The sequence below is a fragment of the Bombina bombina genome, chromosome 2, assembly GCF_027579735.1.
Source record: "Bombina bombina isolate aBomBom1 chromosome 2, aBomBom1.pri, whole genome shotgun sequence".
Lineage (NCBI taxonomy): Eukaryota > Metazoa > Chordata > Amphibia > Anura > Bombinatoridae > Bombina > Bombina bombina.
The window spans coordinates 1,242,825,668-1,242,850,697 of record NC_069500.1 but is presented as its reverse complement, the minus strand read 5'-3'; the positions used below and the strand labels follow the sequence as shown (position 1 = coordinate 1,242,850,697).

General features: G+C 40.4%; 1 protein-coding gene across 9 annotated transcripts in view; it reads right to left on the bottom strand.

The window, feature by feature from the left end:
• The window catches only part of APBB2 (amyloid beta precursor protein binding family B member 2), a 919,850-nt gene that overhangs the window by 406,759 nt on the left and 488,061 nt on the right, over positions 1-25,030 (bottom strand). For all 9 annotated transcript variants that reach the window (XM_053704021.1, XM_053704024.1, XM_053704022.1 and 6 more), the window contains one exon: positions 20,556-20,764. In XM_053704021.1, coding sequence (XP_053559996.1) covers positions 20,556-20,764 — 209 coding nt within the window. The remainder of the gene's footprint in view (positions 1-20,555; positions 20,765-25,030) is intronic.

The following is a 25,030-nucleotide window of genomic DNA, read 5'->3' as shown; positions in this document are numbered from 1 at the left end:
AATCATTAAGAGCCGCTAAAACCTCCCCTAGTAATACACGGAGGTTCTCCAATTTAAATTTAAAATTTGAAATATCTGAATCCAATCTGTTTGGATCAGAACCATCACCCACAGAATGAAGCTCTCCGTCCTCATGTTCTGCAAGCTGTGACGCAGTATCAGACATGGCCCTAGTATTATCAGCGCACTCTGTTCTCACCCCAGAGTGATCACGCTTGCCTCTTAGTTCTGGTAATTTAGCCAAAACTTCAGTCATAACAGTAGCCATATCTTGTAATGTTATCTGTAATGGCCGCCCAGATGTACTAGGCGCCATAATATCACGCACCTCCCGGGCGGGAGATGCAGGTACTGACACGTGAGGCGAGTTAGTCGGCATAACTCTCCCCTCGCTGTTTGGTGAAATTTGTTCAATTTGTACAGATTGGCTTTTATTTAAAGTAGCATCAATACAGTTAGTACATAAATTTCTATTGGGCTCCACCTTGGCATTGGAACAAATGACACAGATATCTTCCTCTGAATCAGACATGTTTAACACACTAGCAATAAACTTGCAACTTGGTTACAATCTTATTTAACAAAAACGTACTGTGCCTCAAAGAAGCACTAAACGATTAAATGACAGTTGAAATAATGAACTGAAAGACAGTTATAGCATCAATCCTTAAAAACAACACAACTTTTAGCAAAGGTTTGTTCCCATTAGGAAAGTAACAATAATTAAATTTGAAACATAAAAATTACAGAGCAACGTTTTTAATCACAGTCAATATATAAGTCTCACAGCTCTGCTGAGAGAATCTACCTCCCTCCAAAGAAGTTTGAAGACCCCTGAGTTCTGTTAGAGATGAACCGGATCATGCAGGAAATACAAGAGTAACTGACTGGAATTTTTTGATGCGTAGCAAAGAGCGCCAAAAACGGCCCCTCCCCCTCACACACAGCAGTGAGAGAGAAACGAAACTGTCACAATTAAAACAAGCAACTGCCAAGTGGAAAAATAATGCCCAAATATTTATTCACTCAGTACCTCAGAAAATGCAAACGATTCTACATTCCAGCAAAAACGTTTAACATAATAAATACCTATTAAAAGGTTTAATGTACTTTTAACAGAGTAATTCCGGTGAAATACCATCCCCAGAATACTGAAGTGTAGAGTATACATACATGTCATTATAACGGTATGGCAGGATTTTCTCATCAATTCCATTCAGAAAATAAAAACTGCTACATACCTCAATGCAGATTCATCTGCCCGCTGTCCCCTGATCTGAAGCTTTTACCTCCCTCAGATGGCCGAGAAACAGCAATATGATCTTAACTACTCCGGTTAAAATCATAGTAAAAACTCTGGTAGATTCTTCTTCAAACTCTGCCAGAGAGGCAATAACACGCTCCGGTGCTATTGTAAAATAACAAACTTTTGATTGAAGTTATAAAAACTAAGTATAATCACCATAGTCCTCTCACACATCCTATCTAGTTGTTGGGTGCAAGAGAATGACTGGGAGTGACGTAGAGGGGAGGAACTATATGCAGCTCTGCTGGGTGAATCCTCTTGCATTTCCTGTTGGGGAGGAGTTATATCCCAGAAGTAATGATGACCCGTGGACTGATCACACATAACAGAAGAAATAGAGAATGTGTGTCTTTGTGTGAAAGAGAGTCTGTGTGAGAGAGTATGTGTGTGAGTCCGAGTGTGATATAGAGAGTTTGTGTTTATGTGCTATTATACATAGTGTGTACGCTGCAAGAAAACTTTTTGCTGTGCTGTGCACGGCGCAGGAGTGTTCGAGTTTGGCCTGAACTAAAGTTTGCAACCCTAGCAGTCAATAACAGCTCTCTGAGGGGATACAAAATAATAATGATAATAATAATAATAACAATGATAATAAAGATGATAAGAATTGCCTTAGCACTTTGATGTAGGCACAATTTTAGTACTGCTCAATTTCCTTATAGGGACACTAAACCCACATTTTGTCTTTAATGATTCAGATAGAGGCGGCGATTTAATAAGCAGCGGAAACTGAAGTTATGAAATAGTGGTCATAAGACTGCCGCTCCTTATTTTTTTCTTCTTTATCTTGCTATCTTTATTTAAAAAGCAGGAATATAAAGCTTAAGAGCCGGCCCACTTTTGGTTGAGAACCTGGGTTATGGTTGCTTATTGGTATGCTAAATGTAGCCACCAATAAGCAAGCGCTATCTAGGGTGGTGCTGAACCTAAAATGGGCTGGCTCCTAAGCTTTAAATTCCTGCTTTTAAAATAAAGATAGCAAGAGAAGGAAGAAAAACTGATAGTAGGAGTAGGAGAAAGTTGCTTAAAATTGCATGCTCTATTTGAATCATGAAAGAAAAGAGTTGGGTTTAGTATCCATTTAAAGGACAATTAATACAGTAAAATTGCATAATCAAAAAGTGCTTAATAAAAAGACAATGCAATACCATGTCCCCTGTATCATGTGACAGGCATCAGCCAATCACAGACTCATATGTATATTCTTTGAACTCTTGCACATGTTCAGTAGGAGCAGGTACTTCAGAAAATGTGCACAAATTGATAATCAAAGCAAATGGGAAAGTTTTTAAATGTCATGCTCTATCTAAAACATGAAAGTTAAATTTTTATTCTAATGTCCTTTTAAATAGTTTTCTAATAGCTAGATGTTATTGTTCAGTAAAACATCCCTTTAAAGGTATAGGAAAGTCAAAATACACTACACTACTCTGAGTTAGCTGTTGATTCGTGGCTACAAAAAGTTATCTCTTGTCATTTGCTCACCAGATGTGTTCAGCTAGCTCGCAGTAGTGCATTGCTGCTATTAAGCTGACCTTAACTATGTGTTTAATATTTTTTCAGGGGTTAAACACATATGCTTTCTTTCAATCTTACTAATGCTGTTTTATTAATGTTTTGTTTTTTTAAAATAATTTTTTATTGAGGTTCACAAAATTCTAAGACATCCGGTTTGCAAATTTAGGTATATACAATATACAGGTCAAGAAGGTTAAAGGGCAAAAAACTCAATAATTTCATAATTATCTATGTATTTTTAATGGTATATAACTAAATCAGTAATTTCCTCATATTACTGGAAAAAAAGTTATTATTCTAAAAATGAAACTGTATGTAGAAAACCATGATTTAAATTGAGGCTTACTGACTAGTGATTTAAGTTGTGATTAACATTGATTTAATTTAAATCAAATCCAGCATGGCAAGGGGTAAAATTAGAGGAGCCAGAGGCTCCTTGACTCCTGAGTTTGTCAAGCCATGCTATACTAAACAAAATTATCAGTTTCATAGAGAAGGATCAGCTCATTACAGAGGAGCTAACGTGGTCAATAGAAAAAATGATGGACCAACCTGTCATGAAGACATCATGATTTTAAGTTGTAATGGTTTAACTTTTTCTCTGTGTTAATTACTATTTATTTATTTATTTATTTATTTATTTTCAGAGGAGTATTTCCCTGTGTTTATCCTTAAAAAAACAGACATAAATAGTTTAACTTGACCAAACTTTACTACTTTATTACTTACGTCCAGTGTTCCATCTAAGGCCAGTTTTGTGAGCAGTCCAGCAATGAAACGGTTAATTAGATCAATTAGCAAACACACAATGCAGACTGTAAGGTGTGGTTCCCTTATTAACTATTTTACTGCTGGGCTGCTCACAACCTGGCCTTCGAGGGAACACTGCTTATGTCCAGAGACCTGGTGCCTCAAGTCAGTTTATGAGGCAAAATATGTCAATGCAGAGTAACAGAAAACAGTGTCCCTATCAAAACACCAACCTGAGGTCATTCAAAGGTCTAGGATATCTTGAGACATGTTTTAAACACATTTGTGTTACTGGGTGACCAAATATGACAGATATGTCATGTTTGGTATCAAAATAATCCTCATGATGCTTATAACGTTATATCTATTGGTTATAACTAAAATTATAAGTTATCATATAACTTCAGCCAGGGTTTCTAATGTGGTTTATGGCTACCTTCCTTGCCTACTCTGAAATAGATATGCTTTTTAATAAAAGGATATCAAGAAAATGATACAAACTACAATAAAAGAAGTAAATTGGAAAGTTGTTTAAAATTACATGCTCTTTCTAAATCATGACAGAAAACATTTGGGTTACATGTCCCTTTAACTGTGATTTCAGCAAAATAATATTATCATTCTACATGAGAGGCTGCATGCAGCAGTGTGTTTGACAATATTTCTGCCGTCTCCTTGGAACAAAGGCTATTTTGGTAAAGTTATAGGGGCTCATATATTTCTTCTTATTTTTTAAAAACTGTATTGCTTTAGTGTGTATTTCTTTAATTCCTTTTTATATTAATTCAATATGACTCTTTTTGTTCATAATAAATGTTCCTTTATTAAGTTTTCTGCCTTTCTCTAATGTCTGGACCACGTTACCGAATAAACTAATAACAGTATTGTGTTTTTAGACTCATTTTTGCCAATTTTTGCTTTGAGATTTTTAATATGTTGGTCTGTGTGTGGGCGTACAACTCTTATGCAGCCTCCATACGTATATGTCTGAAATATGGGGAGTATCAGACCAGAGCACTAGTCTATGATTACGGTTGTTGGACCAAATCAGTCAGACTTAGCGGCCTGATAACGCTTCTTTTAACATGATTTTTGTATCATCCTAATATTCCTTACATGATAACAGAATGGACCGTACAGACAGCTATGCTTATTCTATTGGAAGCTCACAGAACTTGAGTTAGAAGTGTGTGACATAAGTGATTCATGTGATGTGGCGTCCGATTAACCGAACCGCTGTGAGTATGAGCCGGCTGGAGTGAAGTCATATACTGGGACCTCATGTGTTGCTCCCATGGAGTTATCCCGGCTAAACTATACTCCATCGGACCATGTAACCACAGAATGAATGCTAATTCGTTTACTTGACGATTTGTACCATAATTCCCTCTGGTGATCTATTGGGCTTTTTTGTTTGTTGAAGCAATCACAAATAGTGAACCTGTCTGCCTACAATCACTACTTACGATGTTTTATCATTGCACAAGAGGATTCTTTTGCAATGCCACCCCCTGCTCCTGTGCAACCAATTGCGCTAGAGCAGGGCATGTCAATCACTCCGAATGAGCAAGTGTCAGGATGAGTGATCTCGCCACTTCTGAAGCAGCTTGATAAATTTACCCCATACTGTAGCTAGCCAGAGTCATTATGTTAGTCAAATTGTTTTGCAGTTTGTTATCTTCTCGTCTCCCCAGAGGGAGAACTATTTTTCTGCAATGAGATTTTTTTTCTGAGGAAAGTTTTCTGCCGTTCATTTTGAAATTAAATTAAATTTTAAATTAGACAGCTACACTAAAGCACTAGCTCAACTGCAATGTGTTGATTAACTGGAGAAAAAAATAAATTAGTTTAATAATATACTGCAGCAGTTGAAAATTGCATTGCAAATTAGCTGGAGAGAAAAAAATAAAGTTTTTGTCTCTTGAAAATGTTGTTTCTTTGCTTTTTGTTTTAACATCACATAATTATAAGGTAATAATGTAGTACTAAAATAATGCATAGCTCACAAGAACGTCACATTCAGGAGTCACAGCTTTGCAGACCGGTGTTGTATCAAAAAAAGCTACCTAACGTTATCAAGAGCTACCTCGACATGTGCATGCTAACAATTACATATTTTGCATTCCACAGATGACTCAAAAGAATATTTATGAATGCAATGACGTTATTATAAGCGTACGTACATCCTCAGGCAGCTAATCTCGAAAGAGATGCAAATAAGTCTCCTATTAAAGTAGAGCAGATATTTTAAGTGATAAAATTAACTTTGATCACTAATCCAAAATGGGACAAAACCAGAAATCTCGGTTTAGGTCTAATCAGGCAAAGCATTTTGTAGACTATGCACAGAGAAACCAGTCAACACAGTAGATTTGCATAATCAACAAATGCAAGATAACAAGACAATGCAATAGCACTAAGCTTAGAGGCCCATTTTGTCAAGCTTCTTATGGAGCTTGTGGGCCCGTGTTTCTGGCGAGTCTGAAGACTCGCCAGAAACACAAGTTATGGAGCAGCGGTCTAAAGACGTACCATGTGACAGCCATCAGCCAATCACAAATGCATACACGCTTATTCTGTGAATTCTTGCAAATGCTCAGTAGGAGCTGGTGACTCAAAGAGGGATATTTATCAAGCCGTCAACCGCAAATACGCTGGAATTCCGCAGCGTAATTGTGGCAGGCTTAATTCGACCTAGTTATGAAAGCCTACAGACCGGCAAAGCTGAAATCTGTGATGTAACATACGATCCGCCGGTCTCAATCCGACACAGATCGATGCTTACGTCATTACAGATGTTCCGAATACACATTCTGCACTATTTTAAACTTTTTCAAAGTTATCAAACAGTTAACCGGTACGCTCGCGGTTATTCCGGACCAGCATACCTGGTTATCAATCCGCCACCCTGGAGGCTGCGGATGGCATAGGAATCAATGGGAGTCTGAAAGCAGCGAAAGCTTATGTTCGATGCTGCCAGATATCCCATTGATTTATATTGTAGAAAACCAGTAACTTTTACACCTAACACCCTAACATAAGCCCTGAGTCTAAACACACCTAATCTGCCGCCCCGACATCGCCGCCACCTACATAATGTTATTAACCCCTATCCCGCCGCTCCTGGACCCCACCGCAACTAAATAAAAGTATTAACCCCTATTTCGCCGCTCCCGGACCCCGCCGCCACTAAATAAAAGTATTAACCCCTATCCCACCGCTCCCGGGACCCCACTGCAACTAAATAAAAGTATTAACCCCTATCCTGCCGCTTCCGGACCCCACCGCAACTAAATAAATGTATTAACCCCTAAACCCCTGGCCTCCCACATCACTACCACTTACTAAACCTATTAACCCCTAAACCGCCAGCCCCCCCATCGCCATAAACTAAATTAAGCTGTTAACCCCTTAACCTAACAACCCGCTAACTTTACATTAAAATTACAACATCCCTATCTTATAATAAATTTAAACTTACCTGTAGAATTAAATTAAACTATATTAAACTATTAATTAACCTACCCTAACTATTCTACTAAAATTACATCAAACTATACTAAACTATTAATTAATTAATTAATCTACCCTAACTATTCTACTAAAATTACATTAAACTACCAATTAAATTAACTATATTACATATTTAAAAACCTAACCCTACTCAAATTATTTAAATCTACAATTAAAAATTACTAAATTACAAAAAAATAAATGCTAAGTTACAAAAAATAAAAAACACTAAGTTACAAAAAATAAAAAAACACAGTATCAGTATCAAAAATAAAAAAGAATTACACCTAATCTAATAGCCCTATGAAAATAAAAAAGCCCCCCCCCCAAAATAAAAAACCCCTAGCCTACAATAAACTACCAATTGCCCTTAAAAGGGCCTTTTGCGGGGCAAAAAAAAACCTCTATCAACACCCTGAGAGGGAGAGTAGATGAACCCAGAAGAGATCCAAAGCACCATCCAACACAGGCTCAAGACAAACTGATCAAAAATTGCTATCCCCCTCGAGAGGAAGAATAGAAGAGCCGATGAGAGCCAAAAGGCTGACCCACACACTGGAGAATATGGTCAATTTCCTGACCCAGACAGGCGAAAAGACTGCAACTAACCACAGACCTCCTACCCTTAAGCCCAAAGGGCTAGATCTGCATCCGAGAGTCTAAAGGCCATGGTAAGACAAGGGGTAGTTCTTATCTTGAGAAGACGACAGCCTCCAGAGATCCTTGCAGCATCGATCTCCCAAAAATCCTTGAAATGGAATAACAGAAGCCTCGCAGCTCCTGGTAGAAAGGCAGAGAGGCCCCTGCACTCTAAGTACTAAAGCAAACACTGAGAATAAGGAAGAAGGACATGCCTGCACTTCCAGAACAAATGATCCAACCAAAGACGGGAGGGAAGGAAATATCACCACCGCAAAAGGAATGCGACTAGCCCACAGAGACGTCAACCGGAGATACTGCAAGTGAAGACACAAATCTTCCACTAGAAACTAGACCTCCGGAAGTCAATCCCATCTCCAAACTCCAAAGAAATAGAAATCTACGGTTCAGAGTCCCCAGGGACACTAGTAACCATGATGACATCTTATATCGGAGATCACAAACTTCCTTCCGGAAGCATTGGAACTATGCCCCAGGCCCCATACTTTGTAATAGGATCCGAGCCCGGAGTCCATAACACTGGGCCATAAGAGACATTCTCTTCCTTTTTTTTTTTAAATCCAACAGGATAATCAGCACCACAAGGGTGATATGAACCCAAGAAAACAGTAGACAGCGCCCGACCAGTACCTGCCTGGTACAAGAACACTCCAGAATTGTCTAAGGTCCAAGAAAGATCGACCCGAAGGTTTGATAATATGAACTAGAAAACATAACCTCAGTCTTAACCAAAGTGCCCAACTTCCGAGAAAGTGCCCATGTGATCACAAAATCGCAAGTATCAGTTCCAGAGAAAGAACATTCCCAAAATGGAAGTTATATCAGACATGAGCTTATACCAACAAACCAAATATATCCTAATCGGATTAAAAATAAAAGTAAGGCAGCACCCGTGGGTGAATGCCCAAGGAAAAAAGGTACGCCAACCGGACCAGCCGATCAGAGGTCCCCTTCACCCAAGCTCAGAACTGGAACTGACATAAAAGAAAGAAATATGGAGAAGTCAAAGGAGATTAGCTTCATCCCCAAGCGTCTAACCCAGTTTGCCATCCAGCATCTAAGGCCTCGGATCCCTTGGCCCACTAGGACTGGGATCCTCTAGCAACGTCAAAACATGCCGTAGTAGGACAAGAAGATGTGCCAACCTATAACGGAAGGCAAAATTATCCCTCGCCGGATCGACAAACGACCGAAGCCTCAAAGGCCCATGCTTCCCCAGGAGACCGAACTGATTCGGGCAATCTCACACCCGACGGGCCCTGGTTGACAGAACATGGACAGTATCTTAAAAATATTTCACTTGGGAGATACAAATGAGTCAGTACCGTAGATATGGCCATGCGGAACTGTACCATAACCTCTGGAGGAAACAAGCCACCTTCCGGAGAAGGAGTAAAGGCTATAGGGACACCTGCTTGCATAGCAAAGGAAAGTTCTGTGACCCACGCCTCACAGGACCTAGAATACTCAGGGGAGGATGGCTTAACGCACTCTGAGGACCCTGAATCGGGAGAAGAGAGTACTCTGGAACATAACTGATGGGCATGGATAACCCAGGGCATTTCATATTCATCACAAGACGCATTCTCTGTATCGGAGACATCCGTGTCTAAAAAATCAGAATCCTCCATCTTGGGATTACAAAAATGATAAACACTAACTGGCACCTCTTTTACACCCCCAATGGCTGGGGCACTCAACACCTCCTGTGAACCAGACAACCAACGAGCAGACTCTCTCTGTCGCCACACAGTCAGCATACGGACGTGAAAAACAATGTAACCGCACCCGGTCATGAGGTGCACCATGCAAGTCATAAAAAGAGTGTGCAAATCTAAAGATTGCGCCAAATGATGATAAGGCCGAAATGTTCAGAAAAGCCATGAGCCTAAAGTATCACTACACATCAGCAGATAGAACAACATAAAAACATGATTAAAGTCCCCCCTGTTTAATAACCCCCCCTCAGAGTATATTAACCCATGATTCCTATTTTAAGATAAAAGGAGTCCCACTGGGACCCTACCTTTTCATTAACATCACATTCACATAATGAAGTAAAATGAAACAATCTTATCGGAATCTATGCCATGGAACAGAAACACTGTGATTTAAGTATGACAGATAGTAGCCTCGCCTCTGACATAGACTTGAGTGAATAAAGGCAGGCAGCGTTCGACTATACAGCTCCTGACCAGAGGATACCAATAAAGAAACACTCCCATAACCAACCAATTCTTTCAACGTGCCGAAATTGCACATACTGAAGCGGTAGGAGTACTTCGACTATCCTTCACTGATTGGATCCAACACACTGGTAGCTCACACAGAGTAAGCGAGTCGTTCAGGCGAGGACGCCGAAGAAAGAGTGAGTAAAATCTGACAAGCTCAGTTCTGAAAGTGTGACATTGTTATTGTAACACCAGTATCTACTTTGGAAACCAAAGAACTTTATAACCAATTTGGCTAAAGAAGTACCCTTGTATTCACGATACACTAACACTTGAATGTTTGATTTCACTTTGGAATACACACATTAACCTACATTTATGCATTGCTGTTTTGATCTGGGCATTAAATCATCTAACAATATTTGTGACTTTATTGAATCACATAAAGAAAGTCCGATAAAATATTGCATTTGGCTATACTTTGTCAACGTAAGCTACAACAAGCCGTATATTATTGAATCTATGTATTTTATTCCACTTGATTATCTGCAAAGCAGAGACTGTTAGACAGTAAATACTGTTTTCAAGTAAGTTTTATTGATGTATGTTTTTTAACTGAGACACCGGTGTCAACGTATTTTCAATATTTGGATGTGTATATATTTGAAATTTTATAATTATCTGGTTTAATTTTATTAAATTATTTTCATTTTTCACCGTATTTGTATTTGCATTGATTCTGGCAAATTATGTATACTTTCTCATAGAGAGTCCAAGATTATCCTTGTCTTCCTTTATGCGTCATTAGAGCATACCTACATAGAACCCACAAAGGTTACCATCAAGTGCTAATAAGCATACAAACATATATTTTATACCAGGCAGACACGAACAACTGTTCTAACCACAGTCAGCCTAAGGCGCCACTAACAACCATATAGCCCTTACTTTCAACTTTAGTCCGCACTTGTGAGAAGTACAACAGTTAGTAGGCCAGTACTGTCTTCTCTTCCAAGTTCAGTGTACACCCCGTCTATCCCACGCTGATTGCCAAGGAGCTGTTAATATGAGTCGGGATGGTTTTGCAGAAAGACTCTCCCTGCATCTCCGGACTCTAACCTTCATCTATGCTCTCTCTGAGAGGCTGACTGGACTACTTAAGACTCCAGTCCCATTTCGAAGAGTACTACCCTCCATAAGAGACTATCTCAAACTTCTGACACTTCTCTGCCAACCTCCTGTGACGAAAGGCAAAGAATGACTGGGGGAGGAGGGAAGTGGGGGAGGTATTTGTCTTTGCCTCCTCCTGGTGGCCAGGTTCTGAAATCCCAAAAATAATTAATGCAGCTGTGGACTCATCCCGTTTAAGAAGAAAAAGGGCATAATAATGCAAAAATGACATACTTAAATTTGTTACAGCACGTCATTTTTACACTGCTCACACTGGATCTATGTGTTTAAACCCTGGAAAATGGTGCAAACTAAAAAAAAACTAAAAAAAACAAACTTTGGTGTTTACAGTTATTCTCTTAATTGCATTATAAATAATTAAGGGGTTTACTTCCCCTATAATGAATTAACAATAACTATTATATTTAATCATTATAATTATTTGATAAGGAAAATTTAAAGGGTAATTACCATAATTTTTTAATGATTTCTATAATTACTATGAATGATTTCAACAAATATTCTGATATAATTGTTTGAAATAATGCTCTATCCTTATGAGGTTTTTGCTTTGTATTAATCATTCAAAATAAAGAGATGTAATCTGTTAATCGTTCTAAAATGAACAGTTGTGGCTCAATGCTTATTTAAATATTTAGCACTCTCTCATTTTTTCCATGCATGACAGAGGATAATTTTAATCTATTTTTTTTATATTCAATTTAATGCCTCAAAACAATTACAATATTTATGATTTCTAAATTTGCATGTTGGTTTCATACAGACATAATATATGGGTTGCTGCACTGAAATATTCTCACTCAGGAGGGTTTAATGTTTATTTCATGTCCTATCAATTGCCAGACAGAGCACAGACAACTTTGACTGTCTGAAGGAAAGTCTTGTATCAGAAGAAAATGAAAGATGGAAAAGCACTCAAAAGAAGTCCAAGCTTCAGACAGAACAAGTAAATATTTGATGTTCCATGTTTGTACACTGGAGATATAAAGCTTTGTTGCAGGGGCTCTGTCATATCACATCAGTCCAGATCAGTGTGAAATTAAAGCAGCATTATTTTTATTCTGACAGTTTTAACAATGGATGCTTCTGATCTACAGCTGTAATAATATCTAGAGAAATCTAGCCACAAAGTATTTTTGATTCTACTAAGCTCCAGGGATGTCTTTGTTGGATTTTTTTAAAACAAATTTTGAATGTCATTGGAAGCATTCTTGTGCCTGAATACTGCAACTGATTACTGGGAGTTTCATAACATATAAATTATATTATCATTATTATTATTAATAATAATAATAGTTATAATAATAATAACAACATTGAAATTAATGTGAATGTGTCTCAGCTAGCACTACTTTGCAGGGTAGCAAGTGAATTGCTGTCTATAGCTACCAGAACAATCAACTAGACATTTATTAAGTTCCGGGAAAATAGGTTCCCACATAGGGAACCTGCCAAACCACATTTGCGGTAAGCAAGCTGCAACCAATGCCTGCTGTTAAGATTGCACAAGCAAATGCTTATGCAGCCCCACCTCTTTTCTCAATCAAACAATTGCTTTAGAGGAGGGCTTGTAAATCATCCCAGACAAACAAGTCTGGCATGATTTAAAGGGATATGCTACTCATTCTATGCAATACTTATATGGCTGGAAATTACTCTTATAAACATTTATTTAGGTGTAATCATTAAAAAAAAAATATACTTAATAAAAACATAAATTATGCTTACCTGATAATTTAATTTCCATCGAGGGGAGGAGAGTCCACTGCTTCATTCATTACTATTGGGAATTAAGAACCTGGCCACCAGGAGGAGGCAAATACCCTCCAGCCAAAGGCTTAAATACCTCTCCCACTCCCCTCATCCCCCAATCATTCTGCCGAGGGAACAAGGAACAGTAGGAGAAACATCAGGGTATAAATGGTGCCAGAAGATGATCAAATTTAGGTCCGCCCATCGGAGATACGGGCGGGAGCCGTGGACTCTCCTCCCCTCAATGGAAATTAAATTTTCAGGTAAGCATAATTTATGTTTTCCATCTAAAGAAGAGGAGAGTCCACGGCTTCATTCATTACTATTGGGAACATATACCCAAGCTCTAGAGGACACTGAATGAAATCGGGAGGGTAAAAGGCGGACGCTAATCTGAGGACACCACAGCCTGTAGAACCTTTCTCCCAAAAGCCGCTTCCGCAGAACCAAAAACGTCAAATTTGTAAAACTTCGTAAAAGTATGTAAGAAAGACCAGGTAGCCGCCTTACAAATCTGCTCCATAGAGGCCTCATTCTTAAACGCCCAAGATTAAGCCACCGCTCTAGTGGATAGAGCCATGATCCTCTGAGTAGGCTTATGCCCCGCTGTCTCGTAAGCCAAACAGATCAAGCTCCTCAGCCAAAAATACAAAGAAGTAGCAGAAGCCCTCTGACCCCTGCGCTTCCCAGAATACACTACAAAAAGAGATGTAGATTGTCTGAAGTCCTTTGTAGCCTGAAGATAGAACTTCAGGGCACGGACCACATCTAGATTATGAAGTAACCGCTCCTTTGAAGAAGAAGTGTAAGGCACAGAGAAGGAACAACTATTTCCTGATTGATGTTACAATTGGACACCACCTAGGGAAGAAATCCCAAGCCGGTGCGAAGAACAGCCTTATCAGAATAAAAAACCAGATAAGGTGGTCCATGTTGGAAGGCCGCCAGTTCAGATACTCTGTGAGCCGATGCAATGGCCAACAGGAAAATAACCTTCCAGGACAGAATCTTAATGTCAAGGGAATGCATAGGTTCAAACGGGACCTGTTGCAAAACCCTAAGGACCAAGTTCAAGCTCCATGGGGGAGCAGACTGCCTAAAGACAGGCCTGATTCGAGACAGGCCTGATTCGAGACAAAGCCTGAACAAAGGATTGGATGTCAGAAAGCTCAGCGAGTCTCCTGTTTAACAAAACAGATAATGTCGAAATCTGTCCCTTTAAGGAACTAGCAGCAAGTCCCTTCTCTAAATCTTCTTGAAGAAAGGACAGAATTCTGGAAACCCTCAACTTGTGCCAAGGGTATCCATGCTTCTCACACCAGGACAAGTAAGTCCTCCACACCTTATGGTAGATGCGCCGAGTGACTGGCTTCCTTGCCTGAACTAAAGTGTCAATCACACTTTCAGAAAAACCTCTCTTGGCTAGGACTAAGTGCTCAATCTTCACGCAGTCAGACTCAGAGAATCGAGATTCTGATGTTGGAAAGGACCCTGTTCCAACAGATCCCTGAGATAGGGTAACCTCCACGGCGGAGAGGATGACATCCCCACCAGATCCGCAAACCACGTCCTCCGCGGCCACGAAGGAGCAATCTGAATGGTTGATGCTCTCTCCTGCTTTATGCGTGCCACAATACGAGGTAGAAGTGGTAAGGGAGGAAAAATGTACGCTAGATCGAACCCCCAAGGCACCGCTAATGCATCTATCAGTTCTGCCTGGGGGTCCATCGACCTCGACCCATAATGTGGAAGCTTGCAATTGAGTCTGGACCCAATGAAATCTATCTCTGGCGTCGCCCATCTTAGACAAATCTCTGCAAACACCTTGGGGTGAAGAGACCATTCCCCCGGATGGAATAATTGCCTGCTGAGAAAGTCCGCTTCCCAGTTGTCACACCCAGTTGCCACACCCGGGATGTGGATCGCCAAAAGCAAGCAGTTGTGGGCCTCCGCCAATTCCAGTATCCGAGACACTTCCGTCATTGCGAGGGAGCTCCTCGTACCCCCCTGATGGTTGATGTAAGCCACGAGGTAATGTTGTCCGTCTGAAACCTTATGAAGTTGAACGCCCCCAAGCGGGGCCACGCCATCAGAGCATTGTAGATCGCTCGAAGTTCCAGGATATTTATCGGTAAAAGGGACTCCAGCCGAGACCATTTTCCCTGTGCCATTCTGGCACCCCAAACAGCTCCCCATCCCGCCAGACTCGCGTCCGTGGTCACAATCTCCCAGGACGGTCTCAAGATGGATGTCCCCATGGATATATATATTGACAAGCAGGTGTGTACCACCATATAAAAACTCATATAAACCTGAACCTAAATCAGGGGAGAAAATGAGAGACTATAGTAGCTAACTGACATTAGACTAAACCACTGTTCTAAAGTATTACGGAGAGTTTAAGAGGAATATCCTAATGATGCAGTCTCTGTAAATGTGGCTTAACACCCTACCCTCTGTTAGTGCTCCAGAGCAGTTCATACCAATTCCAGATCGGAGAGCACGAGAGTCAGCGTGTAGCCGGCACATAGCTCAGTAAGTCAATGTTTTCCCTTCTTTTTTACAATGCGTACCCAGCTTGACGGCAGGCTTGCTAGGGTATGGAGTCATGTCCGTGAGCCCCCAGGATCAAAAGGCTGACAAAAATAAAATGTGTTCCCTTGATCAAAAGGCTGGCACAAAGTTCCCTGAGAGGTGTCCCACTCTGAAGTGCCGTCTCTCGATCTCGCTCTTTTCAGGGAGAGACTATGGTGTGCGAGGGGGGATTTAACTTCCTTCCCCCAAGCCTCCTCAGTAGTGTTTACCTCACGGTGAACGGATTCCCCCCAAGGACGTTTCAGCTCCCCTATTATCACCTTCAAGCCACGATGCTCCTAAAACATCTACTTGTATCACTGATGTTCTGAGAGCAGTGAGTCACCGCTAGACTGGGGGAAGTGACACTTGCTTCAGCTCTGGGATCACTCGCCATTTCTATTGCGGTCAGCTGCTGCATGGAGGAGTGTAATTTTGACACTCTCAGGACCGGGATACCATCTGGGTATTTATCAACAGCTGGAGGATTATTGACAGGTAAGCTCAAGTTCAGTGCTGCCTTAGCTGGAGCCTGGCCTTGGGGTAAGGGGTTTGGTAAGCTTGGGATAAGCTCTTGGATACTTGTAACTTTGTCAGATTTCACTGGTGAGGCTCTCGGCATCAGATGTCGATGTCCAACCTGCCTAGCTAGCACATGGAGGTCACCACACTCAACAGACCAAGTCCGTAGTAACCTCTCATGGTGCTCATTTAGCAAACTTGTCACGGCCTCAAGTATCATGTCAACGCCAGGCACCATCTTTAGTAGGTACGTGCGTGGTGAGAAAGGCTCTTAATTCTCCCTCTATCTGTCGCGAAGAAGTATGGTACTATATAAGTATGGTACTATATAATCATAGGTAGTGTGCAACGGTGGTATTCTCAAAGAAAGTACACCTTTCAATTTGTCTTGATCTGTAGAATCTGTATATTGAGATAATATAACTGGATGGTCGTTTAATTCACTGGTAATAGGCAGAATATCAGTGATCCACACGGAGCTACCAATATTGCTACCATTCAAGGTGCTGCCCAGAGACACGCCGAAGATTTTTATTTATGGCTGAAATGTTTAATAGTTTTGGTAAATTAATTATATGGATCAATTCACAATGTCATGCACTCCCAGAGGTTTCTGCAATACTATTTTGTATTTTGAATATATCACATATTCTTGGTTTTGTAGTTCTCAAAATTGTGAATTTGTGGCTGCAGAAATAATATGCCTCTTCTTCACAGTAAAATGTTATAAAATAAACATACAGAGTTGAGAAAAGATAAATCATACTTACCTGATAATTTCATTTCCATCTGTGGGAGGAGAGTCTACGGCTTCATTCATTACTTGTGGGAATTAAGAACCTGGCCACCAGGAGGGGGCAAAGACACCCCAGCCAAAGGCTTAAATAACTCCCCCACTTCCCTCATCCCCCAATCATTCTGCCAAGGGAACAAGGAACAGTAGGAGAAATATCAGGGTATAAAGAACAAAAATAAATTTAGGTCCGCCCACTGGAGAAACGGGCGGGAGCAATGGACTCTCCTCCCACAAATGGAAATTAAATTATCAGGTAAGCATAATTTATGTTTTCCATCACAATGGGAGGAGAGTCCACGGCTTCATTCATTACTTGTGGGAAACAAATACCCAAGCTCTAGAGGACACTGAATGAAAAAAACAGGAGGGCAAAAGGAGGCGGACCCTAAACTGAGGGCACCACAGCCTGCAAAACCTTTCTCCCAAAAGCCGCTTCTGCCGAAGCAAAGACATCAAATTTGTCAAATTTAGCAAAAGTATGTAAGGAGGACCAAGTAGCCGTCTTACAAATCTGCTCCATAGAGGTCTCATTCTTAAAGGCCCATGAAGAAGCCACAGCCCTAGTTGAGTGAGCCGTAATCCTCTAAAGGAGGCTTATGTCCCGCTGTCTCATAGGCCAAGCGAATAATGCTCTTCAACCAAAAAGATAGGGAAGTGAAAGAGGCCCTCTGCCCCTTGCGCTTACCCGAATACACCACAAATAAGGATGAAGTCTGTCTGATTTCCTTCATGGCCTGAAAATAAAATTTCAAGGATTGAACCACATCCAAATTATGAAGTAACCTTTCCTTTGAAGAAGAAGTGTTAGTTAGGACACAAGGAAGGAACTACTATCTCCTGATTGATGTTACGATTCGACACAACCTTAGGAAGAAATCCCAACCCAGTGCAAAGAACAGCCTTGTCGCCGTGAAAAACTAGGTAAGGAGGCTTACATTGCAAGGCCGCCAACTCATAGACTCTGCGTGCCGATGCAATAGCCAAAAGGAATAGAACCTTCCAGGAAGGAATTTTAATGTCAAGCGAATGCATAGGCTCAAACGGAGCCCTCTGCAAAATCTTAAGTACCAAATTTAAGCTCCAAGGGGGAGCAGATATTCTAAAGACAGGCTTGATCCTAGACAGAGCCTGAACAAAGGACTGAATACCAGGAAGCTCTGCAAGCTTCTTGTTTAACAGTACAGATAAAGCCGAAATCTGTCCCTTTAAGGAACTGGAGGCAAGTCCCTTCTACAACCCATACTGTAGGAAGGACAGGATCCTGGATACCCTAACCTTATGCCAGGGATATCCACGTTCCTCACACCAGGACAAGTAGTTCCTCCACACCTTATGATAGATGCGCAGAGTGACGAATCTGGGTAGCTTGAAGTTGAGTCTGGACGCTATGAGATCTATCTCCGGCGTCCCTTATCTGATGCAGATCTCTGCAAACACCTCGGAATGGAGAGACCATTCCCCCGGATTAAACGATTGTCTGCTGAGAAAATCCGCTTCCCAGTTGTTGACACCTGGAATGTGGATCGCTGATAGCGAACAGTTGTGGGTCTCTGCCAACTCCAGAATCCGAGATACTTCCCTCATGGCTAGGGAGCTTCTCGTTCCCCCCTGATGTTTGATGTAAGCCACAGAGGTAATGTTGTCCGACTGGAATCTGATGAATCGGGGCGACCCCAGAAGGGGCCAAGCCCTCAGAGCATTGAAGATCGCTCGAAGTTCCAGAATATTGATCGGGAGAAGCGACTCCTCTCGAGTCCACCTGCCCTGTGCCTTCCTGGCACCCCAAACAGCTCCCCATCCTGACAGACTTGCGTCCGTGGTCACAATCTCCCAGGACAGTCTCAAGAAGGATGTCCCCTGGGACAATTGGTCCGGACAGATCCACCAAGAGAGGGTTTCCCTCGTTCGGTTGTCTAGAGAGATCTGTTAGAATAGATCCGAGTGATCGCTGTTCCATTGTCTCAACATGCACAACTGAAGAGGACGGAGATGGAACCTGGTGTATGGAATGACATCTATGCTGGATACCATGAGCCCAACCATCTCCATACACCGGGCCACAGATGGCCTTGAGGAGGTCTGAAGGGCAAGACAGCTGGACGCAATCTTGCAACGTCTCTGATCTGTCAGGAAAAACCCTCCTGTGAAGAAAGGCAAAGAATGACTGGGCAATGAGGGAAGTGGGGGAGGTATGTAAGCCTTTGGCTGGGGTGTCTTTGCCTCCTCCTGGTGGCCAGGTTCTTAATTCCCACAAGTAATGAATGAAGCAGTGGACTCTCCACCAATTAAGATGGAAATAAACCTTAAAGGGAAATTAACCCAAAATGTTTTATTATGATTCAGATAAAGAATGCAATGTCAAACAACTTCAGATTTACTTCTGTTAACAAAGTTGCTTTATTCTCTTGGTATCCTTTGTTTGTTGAAAGTAGGGCTGCACGATTAATCGCATATGTGATTTAAAACCACGATAAATGGCCGCGATTTTAAAACCGCGAGAGTCGCGATTTTTTGCTAAAAATGCAGTTAACCCCACGCATACCCCCAACTGTCCCGATTTTTGCGGGACAGTCCCAATTTTAAAAATTCTGTTGGGCCCATACTCAGAAGCAGCTGGCTTTGCTCTCACAGGGTTAGATACCTGTTAGCCCATTTTTGGTGAACAACCTGGGTTGTTCTTGCTGATTGGTTTGATAAATTCACCCACCAATAAACAAGTGCTGCCCAGGGTCTTGAACAAAAAATAGCTTAGATGCATTCCTTTTCAAAAAATTATGCCAAGAGAACAAAGAAAAATTGATAATAGGAGTAAATTAGAAAGTTGCTTAAAATTGCATGCTCTATCTGAATCATGAAAGAAAAAAATTTGGTTCAGTGTCCCTTTAAGGTGCTGATGTGAACCAAAATGTTGCTTATTGTTTTAAAGGAATAGTCTAGTCAAAATTACACTTTCAAGATTCAGATAGAGCACGCAATTTTAAGCAACTTTCTATTTTACTCCTATTATCATTTTTTCTTTGTTCTCTTGGCATCGTTATTTGTATGTAAGCTTAGGAGCTGGACCATTTTTGGTTCATCACCTGGGTAGCGCTTGCTAATTGGTGGCTACATTTAGACATCAATCAGAAAGGGCTACCCATGTGCTGAACCAAAAATGGGCAAGCTCCTATGCTTACATTCCTGATTTTCTAAATAAAGATAACAAGAAAATGAATCTGAATCATGAAAGTTTAATTTTGACTAGGTTATTCCATTTAGGGTTTCACCTCAATAAAGAGCAAGTTGTTTTGTATTGTATACCAAGAGGGGTGAGCAGAGATCATGTTGCTTCGCGGGCACTCTGGTGAAGTCAGTCTGAGTGCTGCACTCATTTAATTACCTTTGTATTACATGGTATATTCATTATAAGCAATGCTTAAAATGTTTAAAAAGTGTCTACTATCCTCTTGTTGTGGGTTAGCGTGTAGGGGCGTAGAGTTTTTTCTATGAACACTATTCCAAACATAACATGTATAAGTTAATATTTTGTCGGTTCAACATCTCCTTTGAGGGAAGTTCAATGTAAATGTTATTTTTTACATGCAGGAAAATTTAACGTGAGATACCACTCCCTAATTTCAGAGCAAGACATCTTGTTCAAGCATTTCTGTTGCACAAATTACATGTAAATGAAAAGCGGAAAATAAACAACAACAAAAACACACCATTCTTCTAAAGTTCTTAGGCCACTTATACTATTTCGACTTAACAGTGATTTCAGCAACCACAATTGAAAATGAATTGTTAAGCTATAAGAACATACCTCATTCTCTGGAGTAGGTGATGAAGTGACAGAGCTTAGAGATCCTTTTCGTGACCCTGGAAGATCTGTTGGTGCAGACACAGGGCGCTCCCACTGGGTTGCCCCTGTTGGTATGTGCCAGTAATAGGTTCCAGCAATGTCATTGACTTTCTTCCAGCCAGGTGGTAGGTCTGGGTCTGTCTGAAAGGACTGATCACTCCAGATATCTGCTGTATAATGTAAAGAACAAATACATTTTATTTGTGCTCTCATCGTATTCACTGTAATAATGCTGAGGAATATGCTTGTTCTTTTTCTTTAAATAAATAATAATACAAAAATCAGTGCACACAATCAAATATTTTTTTGCACTAGTACTAGGAAAGTCTGCAAATATAGAATAATCATATCTCTCTCTCTCTCTCTCTCTCTCTCTCTCTCTCTCTCTCTATATATATATATATATATATATATATATATATATATACAGGGAGTGCAGAATTATTAGGCAAATGAGTATTTTGACCACATCATCCTCTTTATGCATGTTGTCTTACTCCAAGCTGTATAGGCTCGAAAGCCTACTACCAATTAAGCATATTAGGTGATGTGCATCTCTGTAATGAGAAGGGGTGTGGTCTAATGACATCAACACCCTATATCAGGTGTGCATAATTATTAGGCAACTTCCTTTCCTTTGGCAAAATGGGTCAAAAGAAGGACTTGACAGGCTCAGAAAAGTCAAAAATAGTGAGATATCTTGCAGAGGGATGCAGCACTCTTAAAATTGCAAAGCTTCTGAAGCGTGATCATCGAAAAATCAAGCGTTTCATTCAAAATAGTCAACAGGGTCGCAAGAAGCGTGTGGAAAAACCAAGGCACAAAATAACTGCCCATGAACTGAGAAAAGTCAAGCGTGCAGCTGCCAAGATGCCACTTGCCACCAGTTTGGCCATATTTCAGAGCTGCAACATCACTGGAGTGCCCAAAAGCACAAGGTGTGCAATACTCAGAGACATGGCCAAGGTAAGAAAGGCTGAAAGACGACCACCACTGAACAAGACACACAAGCTGAAACGTCAAGACTGGGCCAAGAAATATCTCAAGACTGATTTTTCTAAGGTTTTATGGACTGATGAAATGAGAGTGAGTCTTGATGGGCCAGATGGATGGGCCCGTGGCTGGATTGGTAAAGGGCAGAGAGCTCCAGTCCGACTCAGACGCCAGCAAGGTGGAGGTGGAGTACTGGTTTGGGCTGGTATCATCAAAGATGAGCTTGTGGGGCCTTTTCGGGTTGAGGATGGAGTCAAGCTCAACTCCCAGTCCTACTGCCAGTTTCTGGAAGACACCTTCTTCAAGCAGTGGTACAGGAAGAAGTCTGCATCCTTCAAGAAAAACATGATTTTCATGCAGGACAATGCTCCATCACACGCGTCCAAGTACTCCACAGCGTGGCTGGCAAGAAAGGGTATAAAAGAAGAAAATCTAATGACATGGCCTCCTTGTTCACCTGATCTGAACCCCATTGAGAACCTGTGGTCCATCATCAAATGTGAGATTTACAAGGAGGGAAAACAGTACACCTCTCTGAACAGTGTCTGGGAGGCTGTGGTTGCTGCTGCACGCAATGTTGATGGTGAACAGATCAAAACACTGACAGAATCCATGGATGGCAGGCTTTTGAGTGTCTTTGCAAAGAAAGGTGGCTATATTGGTCACTGATTTGTTTTTGTTTTGTTTTTGAATGTCAGAAATGTATATTTGTGAATGTTGAGATGTTATATTGGTTTCACTGGTAAAAATAAATAATTGAAATGGGTATATATTTGGTTTTTGTTAAGTTGCCTAATAATTATGCACAGTAATAGTCACCTGCACACACAGATATCCCCCTAAAATAGCTATAACTAAAAACAAACTAAAAACTACTTCCAAAACTATTCAGCTTTGATATTAATGAGTTTTTTGGGTTCATTGAGAACATGGTTGTTGTTCAATAATAAAATTAATTCTCAAAAATACAACTTGCCTAATAATTCTGCACTCCCTGTATATATATATATATATATATACACACACACACACACAAATATATATATATATATATATATATATATATATATATATATTGTATATACAAAAGAAAAAAATGTTAGGTCTAAGCCCACATTTGGTTACCCCTTGTCCGGCACCAGGGTATTAGATCTAAATTATCCTACTCGTTTCCCAGTGGCAGAAAAAGGTCCAAATTATGGTTACCTAAACTTCTAAAACACTCAACAATAATTATTATAGTCACAATGTTGCAATAAGAATTAAATACATATAAACTAAGCAGTTACTTTATTGCTACAGGAGAAAACACAATCGTACAATACAAAGTATGTACTGTGGGCCCACTTAAACTAATAGGTATACCGAAAAAATCCTAGCATTAGTGGGAGAAAAAAGAGGGTGTTAAAGTTCCGTAAGAATCAGATATTTAGCTTGTATGCAAGATACGCCTCTCCAGGTAGGCTTACAATGTTCCTCTCTGCTTATTTATTTCAAGCAATTTAGGACCGCAGCTTTTATTGCTGCGCTTACCTTGATTGTAGATCGTAGGCTTTGCTTTTACTCTTACTTACAGTACCGCTGTTGTCGATCCGCTCTTTTTCATCTCGTTACTCCGTGAGTGTACCCGCTACTCGACCACTCTTGTGCTTTTCTTGCTCCGGTTAGCAAACAACATGGAGGGTTCAGCTGTTACCCTCACCAAACATGATTGCTTCTAGCTCTTGTGTAAGCTAGAAGCAATCATGTTTGGTGAGGGTAACAGCTGAACCCTCCATGTTGTTTGCTAACCGGAGCAAGAAAAGCACAAGAGTGGTCGAGTAGCGGGTACACTCACGGAGTAACGGGATGAAAAAGAGCGGATCGACAACAGCGGTACTGTAAGTAGGAGTAAAAGCAAAGCCTACGATCTACAATCAAGGTAAGCGCAGCAATAAAAGCTGCGGTCCTAAATTGCTTGAAATAAATAAGCAGAGAGGAACATTGTAAGCCTACCTGGAGAGGCGTATCTTGCATACAAGCTAAACTCAATTTGCATACACCTACGATTGAATTTAAAGCTGTGACTGCTGAAAAATATACACCCGTAAATTCTAAATACCCGTGAGTGTTTTAAAACAAACCTTGCAATAATCTCCCACTGAAGATTTTACAAAGTTAAACCAAGGTGGAATAAATTAACTACTATATAAACATGGGACTCAAATATCCGATTCTTACGGAACTTTAACACCCTCTTTCTTTCATGTAATTAGCAAGAGTCCATGAGCTAGTGACGTATGGGATATACATTCCTACCAGGAGGGGCAAAGTTTCCCAAACCTTAAAATGCCTATAAATACACCCCTCACCACACCCACAAATCAGTTTTTACAAACTTTGCCTCCCGTGGAGGTGGTGAAGTAAGTTTGTGCTAGATTCTTCGTTGATATGCGCTCCGCAGCAGGCTGGAGCCCGGTTTTCCTCTCAGCGTGCAGTGAATGTCAGAGGGATGTGAAGAGAGTATTGCCTATTTGAATTCAATGATCTCCTTCTACGGGGTCTATTTCATAGGTTCTCTGTTATCGGTCGTAGAGATTCATCTCTTACCTCCCTTTTCAGATCGACGATATACTCTTATATATACCATTACCTCTACTGATTCTCGTTTCAGTACTGGTTTGGCTTTCTACTATATGTAGATGAGTGTCCTGGGGTAAGTAAGTCTTATTTTCTGTGACACTCTAAGCTATGGTTGGGCACTTTTATATAAAGTTCTAAATATATGTGTTTAAACATTTATTTGCCTTGATTCAGGATGTTCAATATTCCTTATTTCAGACAGTCAGTTTCATTATTTAGGATAATGCATTTGAATATTCAATTTTTCTTACCTTTAAAATTTGACTTTTTTCCTGTGGGCTGTTAGGGTCGCGGGGGCTGAAAATGCTTCATTTTATTGCGTCATTTTTGGCGCCAAAGCATTTAGGCGCCAAATAGTGTGGGCGTCTTTTTTGGCGCTAAAAAATATGGGCGTCATTTTTGTCTCCACATTATTTAAGTCTCATTGTTTATTGATTCTGGTTGCTAGAAGCTTGTTCATTGGCATTTTTTTCCCATTCCTGAAACTGTCATTTAAGGAATTTGATCAATTTTGCTTTATATGTTGTTTTTTCTATTACATATTGCAAGATGTCTCAGATTGACCCTGGATCAAAAGCTACTTCTGGAAAAACGCTCAACTGAGTTCAGTTCTACCAAAGCTAAGTTCATTTATTTTAAATGTTATAAATGTTTATCTTTAGCTATGGTTTGTAATAAGTTATTATGATATACTTTTACATGCAGAATCCATGAGTATTTATGTTTTATTGCCATTTCTTACATCTTATGTACAAGAAATATTTATAAGATTTATAAGAAATATTTTTCTGATTCTATTTTAAAGGCTTTGTCTGACTTCG